General features: G+C 42.5%; 1 protein-coding gene across 2 annotated transcripts in view; it reads left to right on the top strand.

Annotated features, from left to right (window-relative positions):
• The first annotated feature begins 10,511 nt into the window (after positions 1 to 10,511).
• LOC115138552 (inositol-tetrakisphosphate 1-kinase-like) overlaps positions 10,512 to 27,225 on the top strand; it is a 55,244-nt gene continuing 38,530 nt past the window's right edge. The window contains exons 1-3 of one of the 2 annotated variants that reach the window (XM_029675488.2): positions 10,512 to 10,899; positions 11,307 to 11,509; positions 17,493 to 17,517. In XM_029675488.2, the coding sequence (XP_029531348.1) occupies positions 11,415 to 11,509; positions 17,493 to 17,517 (120 nt within the window). In that variant the 5' untranslated portion in view covers positions 10,512 to 10,899; positions 11,307 to 11,414. The remainder of the gene's footprint in view (positions 10,900 to 11,306; positions 11,510 to 17,492; positions 17,518 to 27,225) is intronic. The other variant, XM_029675487.2, reaches the window with a different exon arrangement.

Genomic DNA, 27,225 nt, shown 5'->3' on the forward strand with positions numbered 1-27,225 from the left:
TCTGTTCCTCACAAGAGTCTGGAATACCAACATGTTTCAAGCAGACCATCATAGTCCCTGTGCTCAAGAACATCAAGGTAACCTGCTTAAATGACAACCGACCCGTAGCACTCATGTCTGTAGCTATAAAGTGCTTTGAAAGGCTGGTCATGGCTCACATCAACACCATTATCCCAGAAACCCTAGACCCACTACCATTTGCATACCGCCCAAACAGATCCACAGATGATGCAATCTCTATTGCAGTCCAAACTGCCCTTTCCCACCTGGACAAAAGGAACATCTACGTGAGAACTATTAATTTACTACAGCCCAACGTTCAACCTCATAGTGCCCTCAAAACTCATGACTAAGCTAAGGACCCTGGGACTAAACACCTCCCTCTGCAACTGGATTCTGGACTTCCTAACGGGCGGCGCCCAGGTGGTAAGGGTAGGTAACAACACATCTGCCACGCTGATCCTCAACACAGGGGCAACACAGAATTTCTGAGCAAACAGCTGAAGGCAGGGCTTTCTCCTATAGAGCTCCATTTTTATGGAATGGTCTGCCTACCCATGTGAGAGACGCAGACTCGGTCTCAACCTTTAAGTCTTTACTGTAGACTCATCTCTTCAGTGGGTCATATGATTGAGTGTAGTCTGGCCCAGGAGTGTGAAGGTGAACGGAAAGGCTTTGGAGCAACGAACTGCCCTTGCTGTCTCTGCCTGGCCGGTTCCCCTCTCTCCACTGGGATTCTCTCCCTCTAACCCTATTATAGGGGCTGAGTCACTGGTTTACTGGTGCTCTTCCATGCCGTCCCTAGGAGGGGTGCGTCACTTGAGTGGGATGAGTCACTGACGTGATCTTCCTGTCTGGGTTGGCGCCCCCCCTTGGGTTGTGCCGTGGCGGAGATCTTTGTGGGCTATACTCGGCCTTGTCTCAGGAAGGTGAGTTGGTGGTTGAAGATATCCCTCTAGTGGTGTGGGGGCTGTGCTTTGGCAAAGTGGTTTTGGGTTATATCCTGCCTGTTTGGCCCTGTCCAGGGGTATCATCGGATAGGGCCAGTGTCTCCTGACCCCACCTGTCTCAGCCTCCAGTATTTATGCTGCAGTAGTTTGTGTCGGGGGGGCTAGGGTCAGTCTGTTATATCTGGAGTACTTCTCCTCTCTTATCCGGTGTCCTGTGTGAATTTAAGTATGTATCTCTCTAATTCTCTCTTTCTTCTCTCTCTCTCTCTCTCTCTCTCTCTCTCTCTCTCTCTCTCTCAGAAGACCTGAGCCCTAGGACCATGCCTCAGGACTACCTGGCATGATGATTCCTTCCTCAGTCCACCTGGCTGTGTTGCTGCTCCAGTTTCAACTGCTCTGCCTGCGGCTATGGAACCCTGACCTGTTCACCGGACGTGCTACCTGTCCCAGACCTGCTGTTTTCAACTCTCTAGAGACAGCAGGAGCGGTAGAGATACTCTTAATGATCGGCTATGAAAAGCCAACTGACATTTACTCCTGAGGTGCTGACTTGTTGCACCCTCGACAACTACGGTGATTATTATTATTTGACCATGCTGGTCATTTATGAACATTTGAACATCTTGGCCATGTTCTGTTATAATCTCCACCTGGCACAGCCAGAAGAGGACTGGCCACCCCACAGCCTGGTTCCTCTCTAGGTTTCTTCCTAGGTTTGGCCTTTCTAGGGAGTTTTTCCTAGCCACCGTGCTTCTACACCTGCATTGCTTGCTGTTTGGGGTTTTAGGCTGGGTTTCTGTACAGCACTTTGAGATATCAGCTGATGTAAGAAGGGCTATATTAATACATTTGATTTGATTTGAACTCTATATATTCAGATTGAATTACTTTGGTGTCTGTTATCACAGTCGTGAAAGAAACCTTTCCATGTATATAGGACAGCAGGCTGTGAGTGCATATGGAATCAAAAGCAAAATCCCTCCTCTCTCACTCTTAGAACTCCAGTCTCATGCTAGCCTTGTGACCCAGTTCCATATTCAGTACAGTCCCTGCCCAGGCACTCACACATCATGACAACCTGTTCATTTCATTTCAACCACACAATATGAAATGGATCCTCATAAAAAGCCACAGGCCTTATACTCACATGCAGCCAGAGCAGAGCCTGCTCCTGCACAGAGGCTGGGTATCCTGAGAACCTGCAGCTAAGGAACCCAAACATCTCCTCCATGGAGAAGGGCAGAGGGCACAAACTATAGTTTGTTAACAAGACATTTGTGGAGTGGTTCAAAAACAAGTTTTAATGACTCCAACCTAAGTGTATGTAATCTTCTGACTTCAACTGTAGCCTAGTTACTAAGTATTTATATAGTCCTGCTACCAGTCACTTCCCAGTTCTGTTTACATGTATGTATCTCCGCCTACACTGTCACTCTTGCAAACACACTGACCCACTTACATACACACATACTGTATGTACATACAGAGCCTTCGGAAAATATTCAGACCCCTTGACTTTTTCCACATTTTGTTACAGCCTTATTCTAAAATGGATTAAATACTTTTCCCCCCTACGCAATCTACACACAATACCCCATAATGACAAAGCGAAAACAGGTTTTTAGAAATGTTTGCAAATGTATTGAAGATAAAAAACAGAAATCCTTATTTCCATAATTATTCAGACCCTTTGCTATGAGACTCGAAATTGAGCTCCATCGATCATCCTTGAGATATTTCTACAACTTGATTGGAGTCCACCTGTAGTAAATGCAATTGATTAAACATGACTTGAAAAGGCACACACCTGTCTATATAAGGTCCCACAGTTGACAGTGCATGTCAGAGAAAAAAACAGGCTATGAGGTCGAAGGAATTGTATGTGGAGCGCTGAGACAGGATTGTGTCGAGGCACAGATCTGGGGAAGGGTACCAAAATAATTTCTGCAGCATTGAAGGTCCCCAAGAACACAGTGGCCCCATCATTCTTAAATTCCTAGAGCTGGCCAAACTGAGCAATCGGGAGAGAATGGCCTTGGTCAGGGAGGTGACCGAGAACCTGATGGTCACTCTGACAAAGCTCTAGAGTTCCTCTGTGGAGATGGTTGTCCTTCTGGAATGCTCTACCATCTCTGCAGCACTCCATCAATCAGGCCTTTGTGGTAAGGCGGCCAGGCAGAAGCCATTCCTCAGTAAAAGGCACATCACAGCCCGCTTGGAGTTTGCCAAAAGGCACCTAAAGACCTTCAGAACATGTGAAACAAGATTCTCTGGTCTGATTAAGCCAAGATTAAACTCTTTGGCCTGAATGCCAAGCATCACATCTGGAGGAAACCTGGCACCATCCCTACAGTGAAGCATGGTGGTATCAGCATCATGCTGTGGGCGGTTTTTCAGCGGCAGGGACTGGGAGACTAGTCAGGATCGAGGCAAAGATGATTGGAGCAAAGAGATCCTTGATGAAAACCTGCTTGTCAGCGCTCAGGACTGGGGCTTAGGTTCATCTTCCAACAGGACAATGACCCTAAGCACACAGCCAAGACAACACAGCACTGGCTTCGGTACAAGTCTCTGAATGTCCTTAAGTGACCTAGTCAGATCCCAGACTTGAACCCGATTGAACATCTCTGGAGAGACCTGAAAATAGCTGTGCAGCAACGCTCCCCATCCAACATGACAGAGCTTGAGAGGATCTGCAGAGAGGAATGGGAGAAACTCCACAAATACAGGCTTGTGCTAAGCTTGTACCATCATACCCGAGAAGACTCGAGGCTGAAATCGCTGCCAAAGGTGCTTCAGTTTTTTAATTTTATTCTGAGTTTACCAACATTTCTAAAAACCTGGTTTTGCTTTGTCATTACGGGCTATTGTGTGTAGATTGATGAGGAAAAAGTGGCCTGAATAGTTTCTAAATGCACTGTATCTACCTCAAATACTCCAACATCCCTGCACATTGTAAGATTGGTATTGGCACTTACCATGTATATAGCTTCCTCTCATTTCTTATTTATATATGCACAGTATAAGTCAAACGTTTGGACACACCTACTCATTCAAGGGTTTTTCTTTATTTGTACTATTTTCTACATTGTAGAGTAATAGTGAAGACATCAACACTATGAAATAACAAATATGTAATTATGTAGCAAGCAAAAAAGTGTTAAACAAAGTAGCCACCCTTTCTCTTGATGATAGTTTTGCACACTTTTGGCATTCTCTCAACTGAATGAATGAATGAACAGGACCGTTATCTCCAATCTTTAGTTAGCTAGGGGCAATCAATTTAAAAAGCAGTACTCATTTATGGTTGGTGCTTTTTGTAACCCAAGCCCAGAGCTCTGGATCCCTAGCGCTCTCTGCCAGTGGGAGGAATAATAACACACCTGCTGAGTGTGCGAAGTAGGTCCAAAGGAAGGGGGCTTTGCTAATACAGGTCTCACACTCCATCTCTCCATCCATCTCCAAGTCTTTTCCACCATACAACCCAAGTGCTGTCACAGAGAAGTCCACATGGTCAAGGAGGAGTAATCATTTCTGTCTTTGTACCAAAACCATTATCCCTGCTAACATAGTTTAGAAAGAGAACTAACAACAATCATGATGTTGGCCCGATACATACCCTGGGATGATACCAGTCCTCAGAGGTGATACACGGAATCATATCCTCATTAACGTTATCGGAAATATAAAGACCATGACAGTGTTTTGTGATTTAGAATGACATAGCCATCATTCTTTCAACAACACACTAACTGAATCCTAGAGATCTAGCATATCAACAAAGTGTATGATTCAGACAGAAATAAAACATTCATTCATCAATAGTGATGGAGAAAGTGAATGGTGCGTAACGCTGGAATGAAACCCACACATGATCATCAGTGTCTGGGTAAGGTCTGTCACAGGTACAGTAACAGCCATGGAAGTTGTGATTGTATTGGTTTTTAATGTTTTGTCGGTCTTTGCCCTGCAAAAACAAAAAGGACAGAGGAAATCAGTCATCAATGTTCAGCTGTCAGGAAGACATGACTGAGGGGTAGATGGGAAAATAGGAGACTTCAGCTGGCGTTTAAACTTGCCAGTCACAGTGGAAATTCCTACATGACAAACAAAAAAATGCAAATAAGCAATATGCCCCGCACAAAACAATACCTTGTCCTACAACGAGTATGGAAATGTAAATAACAGCTAGCTACCAGACCGCTATTATTGTTTGCATAACTGGCATTTGTGAATAGTGTCCTTTTGCATCAGGTTCATACCTTTTTGTGTAAAGCTCAAAGACACCCGTCATGGCAATGGTTGGTGCAGGTATGGCAGAGTGTGTTGCATGCAAAAATAGCCTGTCTCTTCACAAATCCCTGTAACACAATATGACATATATAAGGACACACAAAAGGCCACACTGTATCTGGAGTTAGTGGCAGGTAGTTATCTGGTTGTGGATTACTCTTTGTAAGAATTATTGATCCCTAATTGGTCCATAATTACATGTTACAGCCACTGTGCACAACTGAATCATTTCTGTACAAACTGTCAGAAACCGTCTCAGGGAAGCTCATCTGCGGGCTCATCATCCTCATCAGGACTTTGACCTGCACTTCAGTGGGCAAATGCTCACCTTCAATGGCACGCTGGAGAAGTGTGCTCTTCACAGATGAATCCCAGTGTGGGCGAGGGGTTTGCTGATGTGAACAGTGTCCCATGATCAAATCAAATAACATTTTATTTGTTACATGCTCTGAATTCAACAGGTGCCAGTGGGGTTATGGTATTTGCAGGCATAAACTACAGACAACGAACACAATTGCATTTTAGCTATGGAAATTTGAATGCACAGAGATGGCAAGTGAAATTCAAGGACTTTCAGGGACTTTTTCAAGCACTTAAATTTACTTTAATTTAAGGACCTCTGTTATACAGTTGTATAAATTACATAATTAAGCAATAAGGCCAGTGGAGGTGTGGTATATGGCCAATATACCACGGCTAAGGGCTGTTCTTAGGCGCAACGCGGAGTGCCTGGACACAGCCCTTAGTCGTGGTATATTTGCCATATATCACAAACCCCAGAGGTGCCTTATTGCTATTATAAGCTGGTTACCAACGTAATTAGAGCAGTAAAACAATGTTTTGTAATCATCAGGACTCAGGATATGACCTAGTTGCAGACACAGGAGGCAGATAGTACAGTTATCAATAACTTGTTATAACACGGGGAAAAGGGCAGGTCGAGGACAGGCAAAGGTTTATAATCAGGTCAGAGTCAGGCAGGTACAGGATGGCAGACAGGCTCGGGGTCAGGGCAGGCAGAATGGTCAGAACCAGGAAAACTAGGAAACAAACACTTGAGAAATGGGAAAGCACACTGGTAAGACAAGACAAACTGGCAACACACAGACAAACAGAGAACACAGGTATAAATGCTCAGGGGATAATTGGGAAGATGGATGACACCTGGAGGAGGGTGGAGACAAGCACAAAGACAGGTAAAACCAATCAGGGTGTGACAGTCATACAGTGGTGTACGGTCTGATATACCACGGCTGTCATCCAATCAGCATTCAGGGCTCGAACCATCCAGTTTCTAATTGCACATATAGGGCCTAATGTAGAACTCCACCTTCCCTCCCAAAAGTAGGCCATTCCTCAATTTGAATCAGATGTTGTTTTGTCAACAACAACAAAAACATGCACACATTTAAGATTATTGTATCTAGAAAATATCTTGCACAACTAGCTAAATTAATGTTTAGCACTTTACACATGTGTTTTGGGATTCCTCTGTAAACATAATTTGCCTGATGATGTGCTAGTGGATAAGGAGAATCATCTAATTTACCTTTGACCTTTTTCAAAGGAGAGTAAGAAGGAGAGTCCAGCAGAACCAACTGAGAATCTTCCAGTGTCAAGTCAGGAGGTAGATCTGCCTAATAAATCAGACTCCTAGAGCTAGGGGTGGATCCAGGAGCCTGGATTTTGTGGAAACAGGCTACAGAGACATGTGGGAACCACAGGAACTTCTGTTATGAGTGTGGGGACTTACTGCCTCTACCTAAGCTGCAGGAGATTCAGCTGTGAGGAATAAGGCTTCAAAGAGAATGAGGAAAACAGGTTGAATTTGATGAAGATGGCGATAGAAAGGGAGATGGGGGATGTGAAGAAGACTGGTGGCAAGTACAGAGTGAGCAGTATGCCAGGTTGAGTCCTGGAGGTGAAATGGAAGTGAGTGGGAGTTATTTGAAGTGGAAGGTGTGCATTCGACCTAGGTTAGGGACCAATAGGGTTAAATAATGGAATAGGGTGGTGGGTTTTAATGAGTGCATATTTTTTATTTTGTTGTTTACAATATAATGGATTTATAGCCCAGTCTAGTTGATGGCGGTAATGCAACATAAATTGGATGAGTATAGCTGTTACCCACCTCTAGACTTCTTATTCAGCGAGGGTTAAGGTAATTAATGTCCACATGCTCACCTGAGATGTCTGCTGACAAAAGGAGGGCTCTGAAAAAGCATGAACCATGTTATGAGTGGTCAGACTTAGAAATTCTTGAATCACAGGTTTAATATGCATATTCCTTATACAGACTTTGCAACACAGTCTGAATCTCTTGAATGTTGTGAATTAAATTAATTCTTACATTTGTAAACACTCAAACCTATTGCTGACAACTTTGACTATACTTCATGCACCCACTGATCACAAATTAACTTGGGCCAACAATTGATAATGGCAAAGTCTGTGATCATGATTTCTTTATTTTCATACAATGTACACTTTCTTGAGTTGAAAGCCATATCCAGGAACATTAAATCCTTTCAACAAAGGAAATTGTATCTAACCTGACCTATAGATGCACTGCCCTCTAGTGCTTGACAGACAATCAGCTTCACCTTTGAAAAATGTTTTGCCAGCAGATGGCGCAATGGTAGTGCCAGAATCCTAGGCTACTGTTCAAACTCACAAAAGACACCCTCGTCAATTTACCCTCGCCTTATATCATTGGGGAATCCCTGTCACCATCTTGGAGGGCGGTCCAAATAATTAGCTAAGCAAGGGAAGTTACCAACGTAAGGCCCTCAGCCCTCGTTTTTAGTCGAGTTTGCGAGTGTACTCCATGTTTGCGACCCAAACACTTAAAAGACACACCATATCTCCTCAGCCCCCAAATTAAGTGGACACTTTCTGGTGACGTTTCATGACGTCTGACGAGTATACACTTGCAGGGCGCGGGAGGAAGAAATTATTTTTAAATGGACCACCCTTGGTCGGAAATTCGTCACTCGTTCATCCCGCGATGATAGTGTTTTCAGCCACCGATAATTTATGGGTGCTTTGCTACTGTCAATTATGAGTGCATGTCTACTTATATTAAATATATAATTATTAATATACGCCTACTGTATGAGAGCTAGCAAATGAATTAGCTAACTAACGTTAGCCTGCCTAGCTGGAACTTCTGAAGAAGGAAAATGTTTTATTTCTACAATTTCCAAAAAAGGACAACCAATAGCTACTTTCCTTACTGAGGAATTGGCAACACTGCCCGGAGTGACCATAATTTTATACTCGCAAGGCCGACTAAAAATGAGGGCTGAGGATGCAAACTTCCCTTGCTTGGCAAATAATTTGGACCACCCGCCCAGGGTAAGTGGACGAGGGTGTGTCTTTTAAGTGTTTGACCGCACACTGGAAAAGATTAGTGTCATTGCAGGAACATTGACACTTCTGGTCTTCCAATTTTGCCTTGAATTTTTTTTTTTTTTTTTGCATAGTGCATCATCTTCAAATAATGTTACAAAAAATGTAAACTAAAGAGAATTACAACTTTATATAAGATGCATAATATAAGGTGGCACACATTGATAAATGTTTGGAACTTAAGTAAATTAATTCTACAGAACCTATTGATGTAGTGTAAGAGTCTATATGCAGTTATTTATTGGATGACTGTGGTGTAAATGTCTTGTGTAAATACCCATCAGCCCTATAAATTACATATTGGCTTATAGAGAAAAAACTATTCTATGTGCCGAAACCCACTCCAATTTGCATAGATGATGCAATCTCTATTGCAATCCACACTGCCCTTTCCCACCTGGAAAAAAGGAACACCTACATGAGAATGCTATTAATTGACTACAGCTCGGCGTTCAACACCATAGTGCCCTCAAAGCTCATCAATTTTATTTTACTAGGCAAGTCAGTTAAGAACATTCTTATTTTCAATGACAGCCTAGGAACAGTGGGTTAACTGCCTGTTCAGGGGCAGAACGACAGGTTTGAACTTGCATCCTTCTGGTTACTAGTCCAACACTCTAACCACTAGGCTAGTCTGCCATCCCAATAAGCTAAGGATCCTGGGATTAAACACCTCCCTCTGCAACTGGATCCTGGACTTCCTGACGGGCTGACCCCAGGTGGTAAGGGTAGGTAACAACACATCTGCCATGCTGATCTACAACACAGGGGCCCCTCAGGAGTGCATGCTCAGTCCGAATCCTGTACTCGCTGTTCACTCATGACTGTACGGCCAAGCACAACACCATCATTAAGTTTGCCGATGACACAACAGTGGTAGGCCTGATCACAGACAACGATGAGACAGTCTATAGGGAGGAGGTCAGAGACCTGGCAGTGTGGTGCCAGGACAACAACCTCTCCCTCAACGTGATCAAGACAAAGGAGATTATTGTGGACTACTGGAAAAAGAAGACTGAGCACGCCCACATTCTCATCTACTGAGATGCAGTGGAGCAGGTTGAGAGCTTCAAGTTCCTTGGTGTCCACATCACCAACAAACTAACATGGTCCAAGCACACCAAGATAGTCATGAAGAGGGCACGACAACACCTATTCCCCCTCAGGCTACTGAAAATATTTGGCATGGGTCCTCAGATCCTCAAAAGGTTCTACAGCTGCTCCATTGAGAGCTGGTTGCATCACTGCCTGGTATGGCAACTTCTCGGTCTCTGAAAGCAAGGCACTACAGAGGGTAGTACAAACGGCCCAGTACATCACTCGGGCCAAGCTTCCTGCCATCCAGGGCCTCTATACCAGGCGGTGTCAGAGGAAGGCCCTAAAAGAAGGACCTATTGTCAAAGACTCCAGCCACCCTAGTCATAGACTGTTCTCTCTGCTACCGCACTGCAAGCGGTACTGGAGCACCAATTCTAGGTCCAAGGGGCTTCTAAACAGCTTCTACCCCCAAGCCATAAGACTCCTGAACATCTAATCAAATGGCTACCCAGACTATTTGCCACAATGCGAATCACTGTATTTGGAATACATATTGGCGTATAGAACAAAAACAGTTATGGGTTTATTTTTTGTATATTAATGATATACAGGTATCTGCCTAAATAAAAGAAACATCAACATAAAGTGTTTTAGGGCGTTGCGCCACCACGAGCCAGAACAGCTTCAATGCACCTTAGCATAGATTATACACGTGTCTTGAACTCTATTGGAGAGATGAAACGCCATTCTTCCACTAGAAATTCCATCATCATAGTGTTGTGGAAAACGCTGTCCCAGGCGCCGCTCCAGAATCTCCCATACGTGTTGAAATGGGTCTGGTGACTGAGACGGCCATGACATATGGTTTACATCGTTTTCATGCTCATCAAGGCTATAAGGACACGATTGACAACCGATATATTATTTCAGAATTCATTAAAATTAGGGTAAAGTTTGGCTGTCCGTTTAAGCGTCAACTGTGTCCTTATAATCTCCCTAGCAAGCTAGCTAACGGTGTGCATAGTTGTTTAGGGCTACATAAAGGAGCTCTATTCGAGAGCGTGAGTACGCAGTCAGGTAAAATCGGAGAAGAGATCTCCGTTTAGTGCTTGGTCACCACTTCAGCTTGAACAACCAGCCGAACGGAGAATGGACAGCTATCAGGCTAGCTAGCTAGGTGAAATTCAAAGAGGACATGTGCTAGCTGGTAGCTATACATTTTATTTAACTTTTTATGGATTTATTCCGAAAATCAGCTGTGTATTTGCTTCTCCTCTAGCTTTGTCATCATCCCAGTGAATGTATTTAGAAATCACAAGCTAAGTAATGCTTTGCTTTATGTGGCGCATCTCTAGAAATTAACGTTAGGCTAGCTGCATTTCCGAAGAGACTACGAGGGGGGCTTTTGGTAAATGTTCGTTTAGGTAGCTAACAATAATTTAAAAATCAGCTAAGTTTAGCTAGGTATACATTATTGTTATGGCTATAACTACTAGTTTGCTACTGCTAGCTAGAGACGTTGCAGCTTTGCGAGTCAACTTATTGGTTATGGCTAACTAGCTAAGTTAGTACGTCCTGTTTCCTCACATGGCCAGGCTAATACGATATACAAAGTCATGTCTCCCTCCCCTCTAGGTTCGTGTGGGACGACAGTTTCCTGTTTTCGCCAGTGTCCAGGTTGATTCGACCATAACTTCTGGATTGTGAACACGCGAGGTGGAGATGCAGACTTTTTTGAAAGGCAGAAGAGTGGGTTACTGGCTCAGCGAGAAGAAGATGAAGAAGCTGAATTTTCAGGCCTTTGCTGATTTGTGCAGGTAGGCTACTGTATGTGCTGACAACAATGTAGCTACTGGTGGTTACATTTCAGTCTACTGTACAGTAGTTACAGTCCTGGAGGGATACAGCCAGCTATCTGGTGCGAGATACATTGTAGTAGCTAGTACTAGTAGTGGTGTAGCTATTTGTTACAAATATCCAGTCTTAAAAACATAGGTAATCACTTCTTTAAATGTGCACAAATGGCGCTACTATTTTATTATGACCTCAAGAACCAAGTGTTGCATCCATCTTTTCTTGTTTTAACTGATTATATTTTGGAGGAGTACACATTTTGAACATTAAATGAAGAGGATATTACATAAATTCAGTGTGAGCTCAATTTGCATATATCATGCAACAGTGTCTGCTGACCGTTTTGGAGCACTGTTGGGCACAAGTGTTAGGCCAAGTGCATTTCTCAGTGTACTGCCTTTTTTTGTAGGAAACCATCACAGGGATTGTAGTGACCTGAGCAGTCGCACAATTTTCTGGTTCTGTGTAAATAGCTACTTAGAATGTCTGGCTAAGTGATCATAATCTTCGGGCAATGAAAATCAATCAGATTTAGTGATTGATTGGCGGAGTGGCTGTCGGGTATGTTTTAGATATGATGGGTTTTAACTGTGATCTCATTAGTCCCATGCTCTCTGTGACCTGTATCCTTTTAAGAGGCATATTTAAATGAGTACTTTTCATGGTTGATTCAGTCATGTTAGATGTGGTGTCCATCCACTTGCCTTTTACTCTCCTGTGTTTAGTGTCGCATGCTATACTGATTTTTTTTAAATATTTTTTTTACACTAGCAAATTAAAAACGTTTTCGGTACTATAATTTGTTACTTTCGGGTAGTTCTGTCAAATGTGTCTCAAGGATCAAGTCAGTCTATCAGCGCAGCCAACTTATTATAGTACGCACCGTTTCTTCTCCATTTACTCATTGCTAGCCTCCACTGGGAGTATGGGCTGCACCATGTTAACTTCTGTGCAGCATGAGTTGGGAGCTAACACACTTGAATAATGTGACATGGCATACAAAAGGTTCAAACTGTTAATTACTGTTCGCAAAACAATGTCCATACAAGCTAAAACCTTTACAATGGAAGAAGATACCTTTTAGCTTCCAGCTTTGTAGGCTAACTTTATTTTCTAGCTGACAGCTAACGCTAACATCAATTCACTACCCATGTACTTTGTGATAACTCCATAACTCAAAATAAGCTGATTTCAAAGCTGATTGCCAACAACTTTATTCATTCACTTATTCAGTCTCTCTCAACCAAAGTTATTTATTGCCTCAGCCTGCATTGTGAATGATGTGATTACTGGTTAGAGACAAGGCGGCAGGTAGCCTAGTGGTTAGAGCGTTGGGCCAGTAACTGAAAGGTTGCTCGATCGAATCCCCGAGCTGACAAGGTAAAAATCTGTCGTTCTGCCCCTGAACAAGGCAGTTAACCCACTGTTCCTCGGCCATCATTGTAAATAAGAATTTGTTCTTAACTGACTTGCCTAGTTAAATAAAATACCTTTGGCTGATTAGAAGGATAAAATTAGAAGCTAATGTTGAATGGAGCCTGACCTCGGCAGGAGCATTTAACTGAAATTTAAGCTAGCTATAATCAAATCAAAGTTCTCATAATACAAATACCTTTTTTTATAGAGAGTAGTAAGACATACAGTGGTGAGTCAGGCTGCAGATACACAGAGAGAGGAAGTGTTGAAGCAAGCAGGGAGAGAGGTTAGTAGTACAGTGGTTCCAAAAGTTGGGGTAAATAAGTAGGGAAACAACATGTATTATTGAGTAGAACATGCAAGGTAGTGATGAGTGTTTTATTTGATTTTTTTTATGTGGTTGTGGTGATATAGTGCCATCTGTTGGGAACTAGAAACAATTGCATAATAGGAACTATTACAAATTGATGATCCTTGAAAATAAATATTAATGCTTGAAAAAGTCATTAAAGTACTTGAATTTGACTTGACAGTGTACGAACCCTGAATGGATTTTCACCTCACAAGGGGGCTGATAAGCAACCCGATTGAGCCAGCACAGATTATGACAATGTAATCCACCAAACATTTTTAATCTCTTCATAACACTCCAACCAAAATATTTCCTCTGGAGGATGGCTCAGGTGTAATATGTAGGCTATAGGGAGGTGCTGTTATGGCTGGTGTGTGTAGGCCAGGGATGGGTTTGGATTAGCTGTAGGAACAATCAAATGTTCTGTGTCTTGCCTACTCTCTTGGAAAATATAGTTCAGGAAAGTGACAGGAACAACTTGTTTCATGTAGTAGTAGGTGGCGGGTTACCTCCTTGCTCTACTGTCTACTCCATGAATTGTTGGTTTGGAATGTGCATGGTGGCGGTGACCTAACATACTCACCCTTCACTGTTGCTGTTAGCTGTAGGTAATGTTGTGGGCAATGGCCTGGAGAATAATTTCAGTTTGACAAAGTGAAAATGTGTCTAGGAATTCCTGTCTGGTTTCATTATCCCATCACACAATCACTTTTACCTCATATCTGATGACAGGTGAGTTATTCTGCTCAGTCTCTCCTAGTTCTTCTTTTGTAATGGGTTTTCCCTGCAGTGTACTTCTTGGGGAAAATATTAAAGGTCTTATTTGAAGAGGAAGAAGAAAGGTGAAACATCCTTGTTATCTACTTCTGCTCCTGTATTGTGAAACATCCTTGTTATCTACTTCTGCTCCTGTATTGTAAAAAACAATGTGTTGTCATTTGCACGCACACGGTGCAGGACACTGCAACTGTACTGCAATATTTCTGTAACATTGGAATTATAAAGTTAGCTCTCCAGTGTTGACGTTACCATTGGGTGTGTTACAAATTAGGTGTAAGCTCCATGCTCACCCTCATGAGGGGAAATCAAATTGTGGTAGTTTTAGACATTAATAAGATTGGCTCAGTCTCCTAGTCACTAATTGCTGTATTTAATTGAAGTTATATACTAACCACGTTTCTTTTCATATGCACCTAAAAGGTTTATGACACACAGTAATTGGTGTTAGATCAATGTCTGTTTTAGCCAGTAGAGTACGTCTGTCCCCAACATCTGCCTAGACTCTATTCAGCCCTCCTCACAAGAGTGCATCTGAGACACTGAGTGTTCCAAAATGGAGATGGTCCTGGAGAGTTGTCTGGGCCAGCTGGTTGTGGGGGAGATCCCCGCTGGTCAGAGATGAGGTGTGGTGACGCTGTTGGCGTAAAGGACTCCTGCTTTAATAATGCCCATAAGCTGGCAGAACTGTTTACCTTTTATTAGGGAAATGAAATTACTGTCTGGCCCCCTGCCTCTGGACACAAGGGAAGCTCTGTCACTTCCTCCTGTCAGGACAGGGTTTAGGGGGATCTCTCACTCTGGATGCACACACAGGTGAACTGAATAAAGATCTGTTCTTCTTGGACTAGTGTTCCCCTGACCACTCACCTTTCTGCCATCCTATTGGCTTGATGGAGAATTTGTTGTGAACATTAACTTGTGTGAGCTTTTGTTTGACTTTGTTTAAATGTGTGATTTGTAGGGGAGAGAGTTAAAAGCTGACATCACCCTGCACTATCAACTACTTCCGCGTGTGTCAAGCCCAAACAAAAAGCTTGGTCTTGGCAACTCTGCTTACCTTATTAATCTTCCCTCCTTTCCTTTCGTCGCATGGACCAGGCAACAATATGAGAGCTAGGCTGAAACCAATGACCCCATTCACACACCATGAAACGGGCCAGCTGCAGTATTAAATATCCACATTGTAAATCAGTGAATGGCTGCTCTACTGTTACCATGGGGCTGTGACCTGGGTGCAACTGTGTTCTTGTAAATATTTGGCAAGTCATTGGTGTAGTAGGGTTTATTGTTTTACCCCTGGGCTATTGGCCTATGTTTTGGAATTATTATTTTAGGTTATTTTATAAGGTTATTTTTGTTGGCAATTTTTTTTAACCTATTGAGTGACATTAACCTCTGATGCTTTTAGTAGTCTCATTCAATGCTCCATTTCAACTTCATAGAGAGAGGACCCCACACTCGGAGAACCCAGTCTGAGGCCCGTCAGCACTATAATGTCACCAGCTCTATGGAAGATGCCATGTCTCTTCCTGTTTGTGTTTGGACCTCGTGCTTTTGTTTATAGAGAAATATTTGATCTAGACAATAACTCCCATCGAGCAAGTGGGTTTCTACATGTCCCATAAGCTGAACCACTTTTATTGAAACAAAGTGCCTAAGAACAGCCCTTAGCTCTGGTCTTCCAGGTCGGTCCAATCAAAAACATGACGTGCCTGCGGCGGTTGTCTACCGCTGGGCTATATGGTCCAATATGTTCAAATCATTTTTACCAATATGTTATTGGGCTCATTTCTGGAGCTGAAAATTATATTTTAGATGATGTCAGCATAATGTTTCATTTGGGAGCAATATGTCCTTTTAAAAAAAGTCACCAGAACTGGGCTTCTCATTCCTTTTTCATAAACCATTATGTAATTTTTTTTCTGTTTTCTCCCCAATTTCGTGGTATTCAATTGGTAGTTAGTCTTGTCTCATCGCTGCAACTTCCGTACTGACTCGGGAGAGGCAAAGGTCGAGAGCCGCGCTTCTTCCGAAACACAACCCAAACAAGCCGCATTGCTTCTTGACACAATGCCCACGTAACCCGGAAGCCAGCCGCTCCAATATGTCAGAGGAAACACCGTAAACCTGGCGACCCCATGTCAGCTTGCACTGTGCACAGGAGTTGCTAGTGCGCGATGGGACAAGGACATCCCTGCCGGCCGAACTCTCCCCTAACCCGGACGATGCTGGGCCAATTTGTGCGCCTCCCGGTCGCGGCTGGCTGCGACAGAGCCTGGACTCGAACCCAGAATCTCTAGTGGCACAGCCTTAGACCATTGCGCCACTTGGGAGGCTACATAAAAATTATGCGGGGGGGCACCACGGACACCCAAAACACTTAAAAATATTTATATGTATAGGAAACACTGCGCATAGCCTAGTGTTCATGCTCTCACCCATGTTTGTATGTTCAGATTAGTTGGACTTGCATGTTCTCACTACTTGATGATCCCTAAGATCTTTGCATCACTTGTTTTTGATAAGTAAGGAAAACATCCGCTACTACTTCTGCTTGTTTGGGCAGATTTGGATTTGAAAGACTGTCAAGTCTTTTACAGGAACATTGTGGTTTATTATGTTAGAACCGCTGGAAGTCTCTTGCACAAACGCCACTGAGTATTTCTCTCTTGTAGACTGTCTGCACGTTGCCTAGCAACCCACTTTTTAATTGTATTTTTACATAGATTGTGCGTTGGGTATAAAAAAAATGTCCTTCAAAAGGGAAGACATTCCCTGTCCCTGGACTCCCAGACTAAAGCAGATGGAGCTTATTTGGCCTTAACAGCGATATATTTATGAATTCCTATAACAAATTCATATTCTATTCTTGAATGTTATGCCACTGTGGTTTACATTCCCAGAATTAAGTTTTACCGTGTGTGTGTGTGCTAAATTGAAACAATAATGCCAAAGTCTGTTAGAATTAGTATTATCCACTACATGCATAAGTGGAACAGTTGAGTAGCCCTATGCCATTGTCAGTATGTTTTGTGAGACAAACTCAGGACTCTTAAAGCCTTAGTGGTGGGGGGTGCATGCACTTTCTATCTTGGTTTCCTTGCTGACCATCTCTGCCCTTGATGTCCATAACCTTTTGATGGTGTGAGATTCCCCATGCGATTGGGTGCCACTACAGAACGCTAGAACATAAATGGGTGTGTGGTGACACAATAGTGTCTTTTTATTCTGTTGTAATATGTAACACTGCAGGAGAAAGTGAATTTGTTTTAATGTCTGCAGAGTTGTCCGGTTAATCTGTTGGCGTTTCGGCAGTGCTCGCTCTTTCCCACCTCCACGTTTTGATGTTTAAATAATGAGTGAATGTATTTTGATTTATTTTTTCTTATGTCTTTCAGGAAAAGAGGAATAGAAGTAGTCCAGGTAAGTTCAATAAGACTTATTAACCCAATTATTGGGTATACTTTTTTCACACATTTGTGCCTTTTTAAAAAAATGGAGATTAAAAGCTTCTTGAACACGTGGTTTCAACACGCTTGGAAAGTTTAGGGTTTATCTATAGTAGAATGCTGATGGAATAGCCTATCCCTAGATCTTAAAAAAAAAATATATATCATATTTTTTTTTACATGCCATATAATTTGTTCCTGTTGCCTGACGAAGATCTGGTGTTTGTGCCCAGAGAATTTTGTGTTATGCTGGTGTGTACTGTATGAGGCAGAGAGGGCATGGTTCATATCGCAGGGGTGGGAGGGGACATTAATGCAGAATTCTACATTTTTCACACAGGATAAAATATGCATAAACATTTAGCTGCATTTTTGTTTTCTCCTCTGCATCAGACTCATATTGTTCTTCAGTTACATCTCCACTTGAGTGAGAATTCAGACAACGCTCTACTTTTTTCTCCGGTACTTTTCTCAGTGTAACCTACTTTTTCTCTGGTAAAATCTACTATTAACTTAAAGCAAAATATTTTGGAAATGTAGCTGGCTACATTCTTTCTATGATAAACATTAGAAATATAATTCCGTGCTGAGTTTTTGCAAAGAAATGACTGGCTTTTTTATTGTAGGCTAAGCTCATTTACTTGTGGCTTCTAGCCAAATAGCGTTGTACTTCTCATGAGTCCCTACAGCTAATGAAAATGAAGCTGTTTTCTGACAAATTTGTCGCAGTCATGTATTTTCTGTGAACAAAGAATATAGTTTCAGGAGCCTGATCACTCTATTGAATAAAAAAAATACTTTGAATATAATACCATTTTAAATGGTTTAAAACACAATTTTTTTTAATGGTTTGCATTCAAAATGCAGATTTCTGAACTCTTAACGTGACCCTTGGCGAGAAAGGAAGCACTGGGGGAAGAAGACTGATGAGCACAGTAAGCCACCCTCCTCCACTTAGGCCAGGCTCCTGAATGGATATCAGACAGTGCAAGTATACAGTGCATTCGGAAAGTGTTCAGACCCCTTGACCTTTTCTACATTTTACGTTACAGCCTTATTCTAAGATTTATGAAATCGTTTTTTCCCTCAATCGACACACAATAGCCCGTAATGACAAAGCAAAAACAGGTTTTTAGACATTTTTGCTAATATATAAAAAACTTTATCACATACAGTCGTGGCCAAAAGTTTTGAGAATGACACAAATATTAATTTCCACAAAGTTTGCTGCTTCAGTGTCTTTAGATATTTTTATCACATGTTACTATGGAATACTGAAGTATAATTACAAGCATTTCATAAGTGTCGAACTCTTCTATTGACAATTACATGAAGTTGATGCAAAGAGTCAATATTTGCAGTGTTGACCCTTCTTTTTCAAGACCTCATAACTTCTGGGCCACATCCTGACTGATGGCAGCTCCTTCTTGCATAATCAATGCTTGGAGTTTGTCAGAATTTGTGGGTTTTTGTTTGTCCACCTGTCTCTTGAAGATTGACCATGTTCTCAACGGGATTAAGGTCTGGGGAGTTTCCTGGCCATGGACCCAAAATATTGATGTTTTGTTCCCCGAGCCACTTAGTTATCACTTTTGCCTTATGGTAAAGTGCTCCATCATGCTGGAAAAGACATTGTTCATCACCAAACTGTTCCTGGATGGTTGGGAGAAGTTGCTCTCGGAGGATGTGTTGGGAGCATTCTTTATTCATGGCTGTGTTCTTAGGCAAAATTGTGAGTGAGCCCACTCCCTCGGCTGAGAAGCAACCCCACACATGAATGGTCTCAGGATGCTTTACTGTTGGCATGACACAGTACTGACTGTAGTGCTCACCTTGTCTTCTCTGGACAAGCTTTTTTCCGGATGCCCCAAACAATCGGAAAGGGGATTCATCAGAGAAAATGACTACACCCCAGTTCCTCAGCAGTCCAATCCCTGTACCCTTTGCAGAATATCAGTCTGTCCCTGATGTTTTTCCTGGAGAGAAGTGGATTATTTGCTGCCCTTCTTGACACCAGGCCATCATCAAAGTCTTCATCTCACTGTGTGTGCACTCACACCTGCCTGCAGATGCACTCACACCTGCCTGCTGCCATTCCTGAGCAAGCTCTGTACTGGTGGTGCCCCGATCCCACAGCTGAATCAACTTTAGGAGATGGTCCTGGCACTTGCTGGACTTTCTTGGGTGCCCTGAAGCCTTCTTCACAACAATTGAACTGCTCTCCTTGAAGTTCTTGATGATTCTATAAATTGATGATTTAGGTGCAATCTTACTGGCAGCAATGTCCTTGCCTGTGAAGCCCTTTTTGTGACTTTGCAATTAATTGCAATTCATCTGATCACTCTTCGTAACATTCTGGAGTATATGCAAATTGCCATCATACAAACTGAGGCAGCAGACTTGGTGAAAATGTATATTTGTGTCATTCTCAAAACCTTTGGCCACGACTGTACATAAGTATTCAGACCCTTTACTCAATACATTGAAGCACCTTTGGCAGTTATTACAGCCTCGTGTCTTGGGTATGATGCTACAAGCTTGGCACACCTGTATTTAGGGAGTTTCTCACATTCCTCTGCAGATCCTCTCAAACTCTGTCAGGTTGGATGGGGAGTGTTGTGGCAAAGCTTTTTTCAGGTCTCTCCAGAGATGTTCGATCAGGTTCAAGTCCGGGGTCTGGCTGGGCCACTCAAGGACATTCAGAGTCTTGTCCTGAAGCCACTCCTGCTTTGTCTTGGCTGTGTGCTTAGGGTTGTTGTCCTGTTGGAAGGTGAACCTTCGCCCCAGTCTTGGGTCCTGAGCATTCATCTTTGCCTCGATTCTGACTAGTCTCCCAGTCCCTGCCACTGAAAAACATACCGCAGCATGATGCTGCCACCATGCTTCACCGTAGGGATGGTGCCAGTTTAACTCCATACGTTACTCTTGGCATTCAGTCCAAAGAGTTCAATCTTGGTTTCATCAGACCAGAGAATCTTGTTTCTCATGGTCAGAAAGTCCTTTAGGTGCCTTTTGGCAAACTCCAAGCAAGCTGTCATGGGCCTTTTACTGAGGAGTGGCTTCATCCTGGCCACACTACCGCTAAGGCCTGATTGTTGGAGGGCTGCAGAGATGGTTGTCCTTCTAGAAGGTTCTCCCATTTCCACAGAGGCACTCTGGAGCTCTGTCAGAGGGACCATCGGGTTCTTGGCCACCTCCCGTACCAAGGCCCTTCTCCCCCGATTGCGCAGTTTGGCTGGGCGGCCAGCTCTAGGAAGAGTCTTGCTGGTTCTCAACTTCTTCCATTTGAGAGTGATGGAGGCCACTGTGTTCTTGGGGGCCTTAATTGCTGCAGTATTTTTTTTTTTGTACCCTTCCTCAGATCTGTGCCTCGACACAATCCTGTCTCGGAGCTCTACGTACAATTCCTTCGACCTCATGGCTTGGTTTTTGCTCTGACATTCACTGTCAACTGTGGGACCTTATGTAGACCGGTGTGTGTGCCTTTCCAAATCAAGTCCAATCAATTGAATTTGCCACAGGTGGACTCCCAAGTTGTAGAAACATCTCAAGGATGATCATTGGAAACAGCATCCACTGGAGCTCAATTTTAAAGTCTCAACAAATTGTCTGAATAATTATGTAAATAAGGTATTTCAGTTATTTTGTATTCATTTGCAAACATTTCTAAACCTGTTTTCGCTTTGTCATTATGGGGTATTGTGTGTAGTTTAAAACACTTTAGAATAAGGCTGTAACATAACAATGAGGAAAAGTCAAGCGGTCTGAATACTTTCTGTAGACATTCTAGGTAGCTGCAGCCCAATATGGCGAGTGGGTGTATGAAAATGAGTCCGCTAATTGGGCAGATGTATTGCCTCTCAAAGCTGTTTTGCGTGGCTGATTGGGCTGCACAACGTGTCGATAAGCCAGCGACCAGTGCACCGGTGTTGTATTGATGTGCCTGCCAATTTGAAGTGTTTCTTACTGGGTATCACGGTTGTGACCCTGGCGGCAGCTAACGTGGCAAAAAAAAAAGGATCACATTTTTATTTCAGTTAGGATAGCAGCGTACACAAATAACTAATATTGATAACCATCTAGCTGTCACCTTGATACATACAGTTGAAGTCGGAAGTTTACATACACTTAGGTTGGAGTCATTAACTCGCTTTTCAACCACTCCACAAATTTCTTGTTAACAAACTATAGTTTTGGCAAGTCGGTTAGGACATCTACTTCGTGCATGATACAAGTAATTTTTCCAACAATTGTTGACACAGATTATTTCACTTATAGTTCACTGTATCACAATTCCTGTGGGTCAGAAGTTTACATACACTAAGTTGACTGTGCCTTTTAAACAGGTCGGAAAATTCCAGACAATGATGTCATTGCTTTAGAAGCTTCTGATAGGCTAATTTACATAATTTGAATCAATTGGAGGTGTACCTGTGGATGTACGGTGGGGCAAAAAAGTATTTAGTCAGCCACCAATTGTGCTAGTTCTCCCACTTAAAAAGATGAGAGAGGCATGTAATTGTCTTCATAGGTACACTTCAACTATAACAGACAAAAAGAGAAAAAAAATCACCTACAAACAAGCAAGATTTCTGGCTCTCACAGACTTGTAACTTCTTCTTTAAGAGGCTCCTCTGTCTTCCACTCGTTACCTGTATTAATGGCACCTGTTTGAACTTGTTATTAGTATAAAAGACACCTGTCCACAACCTCAAACAGTCACACTCCAACCTCTACTATGGCCAAGACCAAAGAGCTGTCAAAGGACACCAGCAACAAAATTGTAGACCTGCACCAGGCTGGGAAGACTGAATCTGCAATAGGTAAGCAGCTTGGTTTGAAGAAATCAACTGTGGGAGCAATTATTAGGAAATGGAAGACATAACAAAGCCTAACATCAGCAAGGGCATTGAAGATGAAACATGTCTGGGTCTTTCAGCATGACAATGATCCCAAACACACCGCCCGGGCAAAGGAGTGGCTTCGTAAGAAGCATTTCAAGGTCCTGGAGTGGCCTAGCCAGTCTCCAGATCTCAACCCCATAGAAAATCTTTGGAGGGAGTTGAAAGTCTGCCCAGCAACAGCCCCAAAACATCACTGCTCTAGAGGAGATCTGCATGGAGGAATGGGCCAAAATACCAGCAAGAGCGTGTGAAAACCTTGTGAAGACTTACAGAAAACGTTTGACCTCTGTCATTGCCAACAAAGGGTATATAACAAAGTATTGAGAAACTTTTGTTATTGCCCAAATACTTATTTTCCACCATAATTTGCAAATAAATCCATTAAAAATCCTACAATGTAATTTTTTTCTCATTTTTTCTGTCATAGTTGAAGTGTACCTATGATAAAATTACAGGCCTCATCTTTTTAAGTGGGAGGACTTGCACAATTGGTGGCTGACTAAATACTTTTTGCCCCACTGTATTTCAAGGCGTACCTTCATCAGCCAAGACCTCCGAAGAAAAATTGTAGTCCTCCATAAATCTGGTTCATCCTTGGGAGCAATTTCCAAATGCCTGAATGTACCACGTTCATCTGTACAAACAATAGTACAAAAGTATAAACACCATGGGACCACGCAGCCATCATACCGCTCAGGGAGGAGATGCGTTCTGTCTCCTAGAGATGAACGTACTTTGGTGCGAAAATTGCAAATCAATCCCAGAACAACAGCAAAGGACCTTGTGAAGATGCCGGAGGAAACGTGTGCAAAAGTATCTATATCCACAGTTAAACGAGTCCTATATCGACATAACCTGAAAGGCCGCTCAGCAAGGAAGAAGCCACTGCTCCAAAACCGCCATTAAAAAAAGCCAGACTAACTGCACATGGGGACAAAGATCTTACTTTTTTGGAAAATGTCCTCTGGTCTGATGAAACAAAAATAGAACCGTTTAGCCTTAATGACCATTGTTATGTTTGGAGGGAAAAGGGGGAGGCTTGCGAGCCGAAGAACACTATCCCAACCGTGAAGCCCGGGGGTGGCAGCATCATGTTGTGGGGGTGCTTTGCTGCAGGAGGGACTGGTCCACTTCACAAAATAGATTGCATCATGAGGGAGGAAAAGTATGTGGATATATTGAAGCAACATCAGTCAGGAAGTTAAAGCTTGGTCGCAAATGGGTCTTCCAAATGGACGATGACCCCAAGCATACTTCCAAAGTTGTGGGAAAATGGCTTAAGGACAACGAATTCAAGGTATTGGAATGGCCATCACAAAGCCCTGACCTCAATCCTATATGAAATTTGTGGGCAGAACTGAAAAAGCGTGTGCGAGCAAGGAGCCCTACAAACCTGACTGTTACACCAGCTCTGTCAGGAGGAAGTGGCCAAAATTCACCCAACTTATTATGGGAGGCTTGTGAAAGGCTACCCAAAACGCTTGACCCAAGTTAAACAGTTTAAAGGCAATGCTACCAAATACTAATTGAGTGTATGTAAACTTCTGACCCACTGGGAATGTGATGAAAGAATTAAAAGCTGACAAATCCTTCTCTTTACTATTATTCTGACATTTCACATTCTCAAAATAAAGTGGTGATCCTAACTGACCTAGACAGGGAATTTTTACTATGATTAAATGTCAGGAATTGTGAAACAGAGTTTTTTTTTTTGTGTGTGTGTGTTTGGCTAAGGTGTATGTAAACTTCTGACTTCAACTGCACATGCAGTCTACTACTCTATGGGGAGGGTATGAATGGCAACAACACTGGGACATCGTGCCTTTCGCTCCCCCTTGACAAGCACTCCTGTCTCTCAAAGGCGTGGGGAGTAACTACCTAGTAGCCAATATCAGGGTGATGGTCACAGTAAGCACTTACTTACAACGCATGAAGCAACAGTACAGCCATAATCCAATACTTTGAATAAAAATAAACAATTGTCAGTTTTATAACAAAAAATATACTTTGTGTTAAACTAATGGGGAAATACGACTCAGATTCATCCTCTGGCTTAACAGAAGTCCAAACTCTTGCGATTGGTAGCCCAATAGTTGCATGGTAAGAAACAGAAGGATAAAAAGAACAGCTCAATTAAAACAGTCTAACCTACCGAGGAGTGCTTTCGACACCAACTAATTTCCTTTCGGCACACCCACTCGCCCATACTCCAGTTGCCATATTGGGATGCAGCTAGCCCCTTCTCAGACGGCGTGGACGTTTCCACTTCTTTATATGACACAACCCTTGATGTCCAACCTTCCCAATTCTCCCTCAATCAATTCTATTCAGCACCAGGAGAGGACCCATCTAGAGAGGGGGTTCAGGGGGGGTAGTTTACACACAATACTCCCAGATATTTCACAGATATTCAACTGTAAACGTCCGGTGGTGGAAACTGTACATATTTCCTCCGTCCCCTCATGGAAGCCTCTTCTCTAAGCTCCCCAGGCCCATTTTCTGTATGCCTGTGAGGATGCAGGAGCAACATGCGCACCACCAATCATGGGCTTCCTGCCTGGGGACTCTGTGTTCAGTGTATTGTGGTGCGACTCGTCACATCTCAGGACATTTTCAACAACCAAACTTCTGTATTCACATTAGAGGTTGACCGATTAATCGGAATGGCCGGTGTAATTGGGGCCGATTTCAAGTTTTCATAACAATCGGAAATCGATATTTTTGGGCGCCGATTTCCGATTATTTAAAGTAAACACCATATTTTTTTTTATACCTCTTTTATTTAACTAGGCAAGTCCGTTAAGAACACATCGAAAATAAGAATTACTGCCTAGGAACTGTGGGTTAACTGCCTTGTTCAGGGGCAGAACGACAGATTTTCACCTTGTCAGCTCTTCACCTTGTCAGCTCAGGGGTTCCAATCTTGCAACCGCACAGTTAACTAGTCCAACGCTCTAACCATTGCACTCCACGAGTAGCCTGCCTTTTTCACGAATGCAGTAGAAGTCAAGGTAAATTGCTTGCTAGCATTAAACTTATCTTATAACTAGTGATTAGGATTGATTTGTTTTTTTATAACTACTAATCCAGTTTAGCAGGCAATATTAACCAGGTGAAATTGTGTCATTTCTCTTGCGTTCATTGCACGCAGAGTCAGGGTATATGCAACAGTTTGGGCTGCCTGGCTCATTGCAAACTAATTTGCCAGAATTTTACGTAATTATGACATATATTGAAGGTTGTGCAATGTAACAAGAATATTTAGACTTAGGGATGCCACCCGTTAGATAAAATACCAAACGGTTCCGTATTTCACTGAAATAATAAACGTTTTGTTTTCGAAATGATAGTTTCTGGATTTGATCATATTAATGACCAAAGGCTCATATTTCTGTGTGTTATTATGTTATAATTAAGTCTGATTTGATAGAGCAGTCTGACTGAGCAGCAGCAGGCCCGTAATCATTCATTCAAACAGCACTTTTGTGCGTTTTGCCAGCAGCTCTTCGCAAGCACAGCGCTGTTTATGACTTCAAGCCTATCAGCCTAATGGCTGGTGTAACCAATGTGAAATGGTTAGCTGGGTGTGTGCTAATACGGTTTCAAACGTCACTCGCTTTTAGATTTGGAGTAGTTATTCCCCTTGCGCTGCAAGGGCCGCGGCTTTTGTGGAGTGATGGTTAACGATGCTTCGACTGTGGCTGTTGTCGATGTGTTCCTGGTTCGAGCCCAGGTAGGGGTGAGGAGGGGGACGGAAGCTATACTGTTACACTGGTAATACTATAGTGCCTATAAGAACATCCAATAGTCAAAGGTATATGAAATACAAATGATATAGAGAGAAATAGTCCTATAAATACTATATTAACTACAACCTAAAACCTCTTACCTTGGAATATTGAAGTCTCATGTTCAAAGGAACCACCAACTTTCATATGTTCTCATGTTCTGAGCAAGGAACTTAAACGTTAGCTTTTTTACATGGCATACATTTTTACATGGCAACCCTGTTTTTGCATTACTTAAACCAAAATGAACATGTTTCATTATTTATTTGAGGCTAAATTGATTTTATATTAAGTTAAAATAAGTGTTAATTCAGTATTGTTGTAATTGTCATTATTACAAATTTTAAAAATCCCGATTTTAATCGGTATCAGCTTTTTTGGTCCACCATAAATCGGTATTGGCGTTGAAAAATCATAATAGGTCGACCTCTAATTCACATTCGGGAGGACATTACCTTTCTCGTTCATTGAGGGAAACACTAGTGACCAACCGTTTTGTAATGTGCACGCACATGTTTATTTTATTTAACTAGGCAAGTCAGTTAAGAACAAATTCTTATTGTGCACTTTGGGAACCTTTTTAACAGAATGTGACTAGGGTGTTGTATGTGGAGGATGAGGGCTGCAGTAGATATCTCAGATGGGGGGGACGGAGGCCTAAGAGGGTTTTATAAATAAGCATCAACCAGTGGGTCTTGCGACAGGTATACAGAGATGACCAGTTTACAGAAGAGTGCTGAGAGAAGGACAGTGTACCGTCTACCATACTCCCAAGTACTTGTATGAGGTGACTACCTCAAGCTCTAAACCTTCAAAGGTAGTAATCACACCTGTAGGGAGAGGGGCATTCTTCTTACCAAATCACATGACCTTTTGCTTTTGAGGTGTTCAGACTAATGTTAAGGGCATAGAAAGCTTGTTGGACATTTGAAGAAAGCTTTGTTGTAGAGCATTTAACACAAAATCCTAGGGGGGGGGGCAGTTAAGTAT

Source organism: Oncorhynchus nerka, linkage group LG12 (genome assembly GCF_034236695.1).
Source record: "Oncorhynchus nerka isolate Pitt River linkage group LG12, Oner_Uvic_2.0, whole genome shotgun sequence".
NCBI lineage: Eukaryota > Metazoa > Chordata > Actinopteri > Salmoniformes > Salmonidae > Oncorhynchus > Oncorhynchus nerka.